The sequence below is a fragment of the Sinocyclocheilus grahami genome, unplaced genomic scaffold, assembly GCF_001515645.1.
Source record: "Sinocyclocheilus grahami isolate Dianchi unplaced genomic scaffold, SAMN03320097.WGS_v1.1 scaffold222.1, whole genome shotgun sequence".
Lineage (NCBI taxonomy): Eukaryota > Metazoa > Chordata > Actinopteri > Cypriniformes > Cyprinidae > Sinocyclocheilus > Sinocyclocheilus grahami.
This window is the reverse complement of record NW_015505401.1, coordinates 2,562,785-2,572,359: the sequence shown is the minus strand read 5'-3', so window position 1 is coordinate 2,572,359 and position 9,575 is coordinate 2,562,785. Positions and strand designations below refer to the sequence as shown.

Sequence of the window (9,575 nt, the reverse complement as noted above, 5' to 3'; positions counted from 1 at the left end):
ATTGATGTCCTAACACACGAAACGATCGGTTTGTGCCAGAAACCCAACAGTATTTATATCATATTTTACCTCTAATACACCACTATGTCCAACTGTCTTTGGGCACCTACAATGACTGTGCAACCAATGAGTGACGTATACACGTGAGAGATCACTTCCGGCGCTTGCGTAAACTACGCCAGACCGCGTACACGCCTCGCGCACCGGATGCCGTGCGCACGCCCAAAGACAGTTGGACATAGTGGTGTATTAGAGGTAAAAAAAAATTATATAAATACTGTTCGGTTTCTGGCACAAACCGATCATTTCGTGTCTTAGGACATCAATGTGTCGTCACGAGCCGCAGGGTTTAATTTGGATTTGTCTGTGAATGTTTTTTTTTTTTACTCCCATAGATTTTGTTACCATTGCTATGCATTATACGACTGATAGACTGCAACGGCTGGAGTTAAAAATCATCATATGTGTTCTACTGAAGGAACAAAGTCACCTACATCTTGGATGCCCGGTGGGGTAAGCAGATAAACATCAAATTTAACTTTTTGGGTGAACTATCCCTTTAAGTTTCATTATGGTTCTTACCTTGACTAAGAGTCTCAGGTAAATATCCTGACTTTTGGGCTCCTTCCTGTGAACCTTACGGTCCTTGTTGTGTCTGATGTCAACTCCCTTTTAGATTCAAACACAATAATCAATTACACACAAATAAAAAAATTCATTATATAAAACGTGGGGCAGTGTCAGATTGAGCACGTTCTCAATAGATTGCACTAGCAAAGAACTTAAATATTAACTAGCCACAATGATGCATATTTGATAAATAATGGCTATAATAACTACAAAACCAACGTCAAATGAAGATAACTTCATAACACTCATATTAATACATTTGTTTCAGATACATTGTAACTCGTGTGGCTCAGAGAACCGCATCTACAGAATTAGCTTAGCCAACACGAGTTTGATTTAGCGTCTAGGCAACTTAAATGAAAAATCAGCAAATATGTTATGAGTATCTGGGTATACAAAATCTTAATAATTGACAGTGACACTCTGTCGTTAGACATCTGTAAGTATTTTAACACGCGACACACGAATGGGAATCCTCGCTTCGCGGCCCGATGTGTGCTAGCCGACATGTACTTATTAAATACACACACAATACACATATTTTTTGACTTGTAGCACTATGTTATGCTCCTACACATCATCTGCGGCACAATTAGAAGAGATACAGCTGAAGATTGAGGTAGATTTTGGACACTGGTATATTCCATAAGAAATCAAGCTACCTACCATCTTGGACTCAGAGTGAAAAGGGAAAAGGAAAGCTCGCGAGAGGACGTATAGCGAGATTACGGAACGCCATGAGTCATGTGATAGGCAAGGTGCGTCCGGATTGGTGCAGGCTTCCTGTCATTGAAAAATCGTGCGCTTGCTGCTGGTATGGATGGTTACAGCAAGGTTTGTCATACAGAGATAACACACTTCAACATTGTTAAGTATACTATTTATTAAAAGTCATTCTAAAGCGCGTTTAACCAAACAAATAGATTCAAATGTAAGGCAAATACTCACACCAGCGCGGTCTCTATCTTAGCTACATAAAGTCTAAACGAGGGTGACTACGAGGTTAACAATGAGTACGTCTTTAGTGTAATCTTTAATGTTTTGAGGGGAAATTAAATTTGCAGGTGTTTTCAGGAAATCTTAGTGGCTGGTAGGCTAAAATTAAAAAAATTAAATTTTTAATTTTTAAAGGGGTCATATGATGCGATTTCAATTTTTCCTCTCTTTGGAGTGTTACAAGCTCTTGGTGCATAAAGAAGATCTGTAAAGTTGCAAAGACTAAAGTCTCAAATCCAAAGAGATATTCTTTATAAAAGTTCAGAGTCAGCCACACCTACCTAAAACGGCTCGTTCTAACACGCCCCCACATGTCTACCTCACTATGTGGGAAGATTTGCATAACGCCGCCCAAATGTTCACGCAGTAACTTTTATTCTCGCTGTAGTATTGTTGCTGCCGTGTGTTTCGTTGTGATATATATATATATATATATATATATATATATATATCATAATATCATTGTAGTTCCCCCATCATATCTATAATCTGTTGTTTTATTTCAATAAATCTATAAAATCTCTCTCCTAAGCATGAATCATGAATAAAATGAAATCAGCATGAAATGAAAATTCACCCAAACTATTTTCTAAACTCTGGTTTTAGGTATTTTTGTGAATGATTCATCTGTATACTTCCCACATATCAAAATCAACAACCAATGCACCAAGTCCACATTTTTTTCTTTTTTGATAACTTGTTTTACTCAAATTTTTGTCACAGTGTGGAAGTAAATATCTTTCGCTACCACCATTTCGGGGCTAAGAAATAATCCAGTCCAATAGAACAAGCTAAATTATTTGCTCAGATTGCATGTTGTTTAAAACATCAGCCAGATTTATTGCATCCCTTATATGCAATATATACATAGTTGCATATATGCATTGTATGTTGCATATGTTGATTAAAGAACAGTCCATGTTTTGGCTAAATTCAAAGCCAAGCAGCTGCAGAATAAAGCCTAAGTCAGGAAGTCACTCTTCTGTTGCTTGAAATGACACAAGAAGACAGTCCAGCCAAGAGCGACTACTCCAACAAAAACAGTACGAGCCACCGGCGGGATCAGCGAGAAGTTCACAGCCTGAGACATGAAGAATATCATTTTAGGGAGAAAATGAGGAAACTTCTTAGAAACAGATGAACAGAAGTATATGAACAAATGGATGGACTAACAGTACCTGCATTGTTGACCAATACACTACTCCAGTCTACCGGAGAGAGAGGGGGAAACAAGTAAATCAGTGTGTCAGAATTGATCCTGAACCTTTAATATTTACATTTATGTTGAATAGTTCTAGTGTTCTTCCTGTGTTCCTTTTGGTTACCTTATAAGAGGTCCAAAATTTAGTTCTCCAGTCTTCAAGGGGATCCTCTGCGCCCTCCAATGTGCTCAGCCCTTTAGAAGTGTAATAAACACTTGTAGTAAAACATTTCCAACTATGAATTCATATGCACAGATATTTATGCCTTGATTTCGTTCAATTATGAAAGTAGAAGTGGAAGTATGATGAAAATCCCCTGGTTCTCACCAATGTAGAAAGCACTTATTGTCATAGGAGCTGCAAATAGCTGGTCCAGAAACACTTTAAGTGACACTCTTCTGATCCCTCCTCCTGGAAACATCCTCTCCAGTCCACGAAGCCAATGGTAATTGAAGTTGGCATGAAAACAGAACCCAACCAGTGCCACCCGAGCAGTCTGGGCCCAGTTGATGCTGTGAAGCTGTGGAGCATGTTGTACTGGAGCTGATGCTTTTTTATTTCCTTCTGAGTCCCTTATTTTGCTATCATCATCTGTCTTTGCTTCTCCAGCCACAGTAAATTCCTCAATGGAAGTGTTGGAGGGATCTTGTCCCTCTCGATCCAGTTTGTGAACTGTCCCTTTGCCCTGAGCTTTTCCCACCATACTTTGCTGAATGAGGTCTGCTGTGGCAAAAAGCGTTGTGTATCCCACCACATTGGAGATGTATGGATGGGATTTGAACAAAACCCATGCTCTGTTCATGATGACCACTACACAAGGATAATAAGTATGTTATTACACTGAAATGTGCACATCGGTTTGGTCAGATCTAAAAGTCATTTAATCTGAATGTGAGGTTTTTTTGTGTTTACAAATGACAAAGATAGATAGATAGATAGATCGATAGATAGATAGATAGATAGATAGATAGATAGATAGATAGAGAGATAGATAGAAAACACACTGCTTACAGTAACTCACCATGTAGCTGTCCTGTTTCAGAATTAATGACAAATCACAAGGTTCACTTTGTTGGATCCCTCTGACTGATTCTTGTAAACCAAGCAGACTGATTGGTCAAGCATAGACCAATCGGACTTGTTTGTTCTGTGGTACAAAGTTCTAGTAGCAAGAATGAGTGTTTATGATAACGTTTATCAGTCAGTGAAAGAATGTGAGAAAAGAACACATGGTGAGAACCAGGGAATGTAAGTTAGAAAAGAGAAAAGCATTAAGCTAATAATCTGTATACAATTTTCTGCTAATGCATGATAATCATACAAAATTAAATGCAGAAATCAGATGCACAATATGAAGTATGAAGCTCACCAATGTTAAACTTGAGAGAAGGACATTGTAACACCAGGCTGAAAGCTGAGGATCTTCAAAACCGAGAGAGAACATGAGCTGACACGTGTGTGTGTGTGTGTGTGTAGTTGTACTAAATATAGTGAAGAATCTCCTGTCCACAGACCACTGCAAATGTTACCATAGTGCTGAATGATAATGGACCAAGAATGATTCATATAAACTACATTCAAACAAGATGATATTACCAATTTACCATCTGGGTGTTATTAACTAAAACTACTGAAAATAATTTATTATTTCAAATAAAGCAGAGATAAAATATGCATTAGAGGAAAAACTTAAACTTAAAAAAATGTAAATGAATATTAGAAATGCTGCCTTTTTAACTAACTGAAATAAAATAAGCTAAAGTACTAAAATTGCTATAACTTAATATAATATAATATAATAATAGAAATATTAAGCAAACTAATAAAAATAACATAAAACACAACTGACTAAAATTTTAATTAAAATGAAAACAAAATAATAAAAACTCACTTAAAATGTGAATAGATATATAGTATATAAATTAAAATAACACGGCTTGGTGTTTCTTAAACTTTTATGTTTTCTCATCTTTATTAAAATGAACAGAAATACCTTTGTGATTTTCTTTTTTCATTATATGAAGGTATTTTGTGTGAAGGAAACAGGAAAATTAAGGTAATGAATATAATAGTAATATATGCTATTATTATGCTTTTTTTTTCAATAAAGCTGTAATTTTGTCAAATTATGCAGATGTGAAAAATGTTTAATTGTGTGTATAAATACTGTTTCCACAACTGAATGCCATCAAACATGATGCATAATTTCAGATGTGAATAAAACTACACTTTGGTGTCATTCTCATGACTTAAAAAAAAATAAAAAAATAAATAAATGTTCCATGGAAGAAGGAACGTCTCTTCCAAACAGGTTTGTAACATAATGGTGAGTAAATTATGACAAAATTCTAATTTTTAGGGGTGAACTATCCCATTTTTCACTATGGACATATTTGGCACTAGTTTAATTTGTCAATTAACAATTGTCCAATAGAGAACATACATACATCACAGCAGAATTCTTTCCTTTTAAATGAACTATGGATATAATTTCAAATATAAATGCTATATGTGGGTATAGAATATTCCATTTTCTTTGGCGTCATAAATTAAGCATGCACAGTTAAAATGAATATGTATCTGCTGCTATGAATCATGTTATATTTCCTGTCTTCTGGACCTCGTTCCATTATGTTGAACGCCCCCATAGATATGTAAAAACAACCTTTTGTCTGAGGGCTGAAAAGTGAAGGCAATTTGTCTGTGGCAACCAGCAGAGCTCTCAGACAGGAGAATGTGTTAATGAGGATCCGAGATTAAAGAGATCAATGAAAGGCCCGTTAAGCGCTTAACCGGTGCGCTATCACTTAACAAGCGCAGTTTTTGACAATGCTTAAAGAGAGCACACGGCCCAAACCAGTTGACTTCTAGGTAATTGCTTTTCTTTTTATTTCGCTGCACTTCTCTGTCCTCTTTAATGGTGCTGTCTTGCCATCCTTTCTCTAAGCAGACAAAGAATCACTCATTCTGTGGCATCGTCAATGAATCGATGCCACGCTCCCCTCATCATTCGCTCTCTCTCTCTCTGTCTCTCTCGGTTTCTTGGTCAGTCAGGGTACATAACCTGTGCAAAGCCTTTTGCTTCTCTGTGCACATCATTTCAAAGTGGATTCTTATTGAGCAACACAAGGTAAGTTGGCTTTCATATAGAAAGATTTAATTTGGTTACCATCAGGTTTTAGAGATCTAAATCTTGTTTTAATGCAGTGTTGGAGTAGTTCTGCTCCTTTAGTTTTTGTGGTACATGATTGCAAACCAAAATGTTGAAAAGCTATTTTGACATTCTTTGACAATTTAGAAAAGTTACTCAATCTGATGTTGAATATGATCTCTCTCTGTCATGCTTATATTTTGTCCTCATTCTATTTCCAAAGCTATGCGTCCATCCAGTATTTTGACCTTTGAACCGGGGTTGGAGTCTGGAGTGCCATGGGGCCGTGATCTTTTTACTTTTGTGACTTCAGCAGCTGGTCACATGATGAGGACTTTGCAAAGACCACGTAAAAACAAGCCATCAAAACGACAAGTCAATCATCGCAGGTTTCTGCACAACATGATACAGAGGTGTGTTATACTGGATATATTCATATTGTTCAAAGATCAAGCTTATGCTCACCGAGGCTGCTTTTATTTGATCAAAAATACAGTAGAACCGTAATATTGTGAAATATTGTTACAATTTAAAATAACTTTTTTTCTATTTTAATATATTTTAAAATTTCATTTATTCCTGTGATGGCAAAGCTATGGAAGCCCGTTTCCGCCACTGAATAAAAAATAAAAAAGGTGAAATCCTTCTAATATGCTGATTTGGTTTGCAAGAAACATTTCTTCAATATGATCTCTCTCTGTCATGCTTATATTTTGTCCTCATTCTATTTCCAAAGCTATGCGTCCATCCAGTATTTTGACCTTTGAACCGGGGTTGGAGTCTGGAGTGCCATGGGGCCGTGATCTTTTTACTTTTGTGACTTCAGCAGCTGGTCACATGATGAGGACTTTGCAAAGACCACGTAAAAACAAGCCATCAAAACGACAAGTCAATCATCGCAGGTTTCTGCACAACATGATACAGAGGTGTGTTATACTGGATATATTCATATTGTTCAAAGATCAAGCTTATGCTCACCGAGGCTGCTTTTATTTGATCAAAAATACAGTAGAACCGTAATATTGTGAAATATTGTTACAATTTAAAATAACTTTTTTTCTATTTTAATATATTTTAAAATTTCATTTATTCCTGTGATGGCAAAGCTATGGAAGCCCGTTTCCGCCACTGAATAAAAAATAAAAAAGGTAATTGCGACTTTTATCTCACAATTCTGACTTTTTTTCTCATAATTGCTGATATAAACTCACAATTGCAAGATGTAAAATAGCAATTCTGAGAAATAAAGTCAGAACTGCGAGATATAAACTGACTTTTTTTCTTAGAATTGCAAGTTTATATCTCGCAATTATAACTTTATAACACACAATTGCGAATTATTAAGTCAGAATTGTGAGATATAAACTCGCAATTCTGAGAACATATCAGTCTTCCTCCCCCCTCAAAATTGGACTTCGGTATCGGTGGTCTTGACACTTGTTTCTATGTTGAAAGCATCTTTAATCACGTTATGGCAGTTACCATAACAACTGCAATCTGCACAGCAATACTGAAGTAATCATTAGTGTTTGGCACAGAAATATTGACTCTCTCACTGGCTTGTGTTTGTGTTCATTGGAAATATTTTCAAAGGTCAAGATGAAGGGTCAGATATGGAAGCCCGTTTCCGCCACTGAATAAAAAATAAAAAAGGTAATTGCGACTTTTTTTCTCATAATTGCTGATATAAACTCACAATTGCAAGATGTAAAATAGCAATTCTGAGAAATAAAGTCAGAACTGCGAGATATAGACTTTTTTCTCAGAATTGCAAGTTTATATCTCGCAATTATAACTTTATAACACGCAATTGCGAATTATTAAGTCAGAATTGTGAGATGCCGTGATCTTTTTACTTTTGTGACTTCAGCAGCTGGTCACATGATGAGGACTTTGCAAAGACCACGTAAAAACAAGCCATCAAAACGACAAGTCAATCATCGCAGGTTTCTGCACAACATGATACAGAGGTGTGTTATACTGGATATATTCATATTGTTCAAAGATCAAGCTTATGCTCACCGAGGCTGCTTTTATTTGATCAAAAATACAGTAGAACCGTAATATTGTGAAATATTGTTACAATTTAAAATAACTTTTTTTCTATTTTAATATATTTTAAAATTTCATTTATTCCTGTGATGGCAAAGCTATGGAAGCCCGTTTCCGCCACTGAATAAAAAATAAAAAAGGTAATTGCGACTTTTATCTCACAATTCTGACTTTTTTTCTCATAATTGCTGATATAAACTCACAATTGCAAGATGTAAAATAGCAATTCTGAGAAATAAAGTCAGAACTGCGAGATATAGACTTTTTTCTCAGAATTGCAAGTTTATATCTCGCAATTATAACTTTATAACACACAATCGCGAATTATTAAGTCAGAATTGTGAGATATAAACTCGCAATTCTGAGAACATATCAGTCTCCCTCCCCCCTCAAAATTGGACTTTATCTCACAATTGCGAGAAAAAAAATTCTGACTTTATAGCTCGCAATTGAAAGTTTATATCACGCAATTCTGACTTTATAACTCGCAGTTGTGTTTATATCACACAATTCTTTATAACTCGCAATTTTGAGTTTATATCACACAATTCTTACTTTATAACTCGCAATTGTGATTTTACATCTCGTGATTCTGACGTTATATCTCGCAATTCTGACTTTATAACTCGCAATTGTGACATTATATCTCGCAATTCTGACTTTATATCTCGCAATTCTGACTTTATAACTCGCAATTGTGAGTTTATATCACACAATTTTATAACTCGCAATTGTGACTTTACATCTCGTGATTCTGACTTTATAACTCGCAATTGTGATTTTACATCTCGTGATTCTGACTTTATAACTCGCAATTGTGACGTTATATCTCGCAATTCTGACTTTATATCTCGCAATTCTGACTTTATAACTCGCAATTGTGAGTTTATATCACACAATTTTATAACTCGCAATTGTGACTTTACATCTTGCGATTCTGACTTTATAACTCGTAATTCTGACTTTATAACTCGCAATTTTGAGTTTATATCACACAATTTTATAACTCGCAATTGTGACTTTACATCTCGTGATTCTGACTTTATAACTCGCAATTGTGACTTTACATCTCGTGATTCTGACTTTATAACTCGCAATTGTGACTTTACATCTCGTGATTCTGACTTTATAACTCGCAATTGTGACTTTACATCTCGTGATTCTGACTTTATAACTCGCAATTGTGACTTTACATCTCGTGATTCTGACTTTATAACTCGCAATTGTGACTTTACATCTCGTGATTCTGACTTTATAACTCGCAATTGTGACTTTACATCTCGTGATTCTGACTTTATAACTCGCAATTGTGACTTTACATCTCGTGATTCTGACTTTATAACTCGCAATTGTGAGTTTATATCACACAATTTTGTGAAAAAATTTCCGAATTGTGACGTTATATCTCGCAATTCTGACTTTATAACTCGCAATTGTGAGTTTATATCACACAATTCTGACTTTATAACTCGCAATTCTGACTTTATAACTCGCAATTCTGACTTTATAACTCGCAATTCTGACTTTATAACTCGCAATTCTGA

General features: G+C 35.5%; 3 protein-coding genes across 6 annotated transcripts in view; 1 reads left to right on the top strand and 2 right to left on the bottom strand.

Annotated features, from left to right (window-relative positions):
* Positions 1 to 1,369, bottom strand: part of rpl18 (ribosomal protein L18) — a 7,672-nt gene extending 6,303 nt beyond the window's left edge. The window contains exons 1-2 of the mRNA XM_016287461.1: positions 1,297 to 1,369; positions 583 to 669 (exon numbers count right to left, since the gene is read on the bottom strand). Coding sequence (XP_016142947.1) covers positions 583 to 669; positions 1,297 to 1,299 — 90 coding nt within the window. The 5' untranslated portion in view covers positions 1,300 to 1,369. The remainder of the gene's footprint in view (positions 1 to 582; positions 670 to 1,296) is intronic.
* LOC107596664 (uncharacterized) overlaps positions 1,297 to 9,575 on the top strand; it is a 10,629-nt gene continuing 2,350 nt past the window's right edge. Inside the window, exons 1-3 of one of the 3 annotated variants that reach the window (XM_016287456.1) lie at positions 1,297 to 1,464; positions 6,203 to 6,298; positions 7,856 to 7,949. In XM_016287456.1, the coding sequence (XP_016142942.1) occupies positions 1,368 to 1,464; positions 6,203 to 6,298; positions 7,856 to 7,949 (287 nt within the window). In that variant the 5' untranslated portion in view covers positions 1,297 to 1,367. Of the gene's footprint in view, positions 1,465 to 4,979; positions 6,299 to 7,855; positions 7,950 to 9,575 lie in introns of those variants that run through there. The other 2 variants (XM_016287457.1, XM_016287458.1) reach the window with 2 other exon arrangements.
* Positions 2,243 to 4,481, bottom strand: LOC107596665 (mpv17-like protein). 2 transcript variants are annotated; one of them, XM_016287459.1, is made up of 5 exons: positions 3,840 to 4,481; positions 3,156 to 3,638; positions 2,952 to 3,022; positions 2,805 to 2,834; positions 2,243 to 2,707 (listed from the first exon to the last, which is right to left on the bottom strand). In XM_016287459.1, exons 1-5 carry the CDS (start codon positions 3,850 to 3,852, stop codon positions 2,588 to 2,590), a joined length of 717 nt encoding a protein of 238 aa, XP_016142945.1. In that variant the 5' UTR covers positions 3,853 to 4,481; the 3' UTR covers positions 2,243 to 2,587. The 2 variants fall into 2 exon arrangements, with proteins under 2 accessions (XP_016142945.1, XP_016142946.1); XM_016287460.1 differs by having other exon boundaries at positions 3,850 to 4,481.

Coding starts and splice junctions, on each gene's coding strand:
- LOC107596665 (XM_016287459.1), bottom strand. Junction 3,023..3,155: donor AATAAGTGCTTTCTACATTG/GTGAGAACCAGG, acceptor ACACTTCTAAAG/GGCTGAGCACATTGGAGGGC. Junction 2,835..2,951: donor AATTTTGGACCTCTTATAAG/GTAACCAAAAGG, acceptor TCTCTCCGGTAG/ACTGGAGTAGTGTATTGGTC.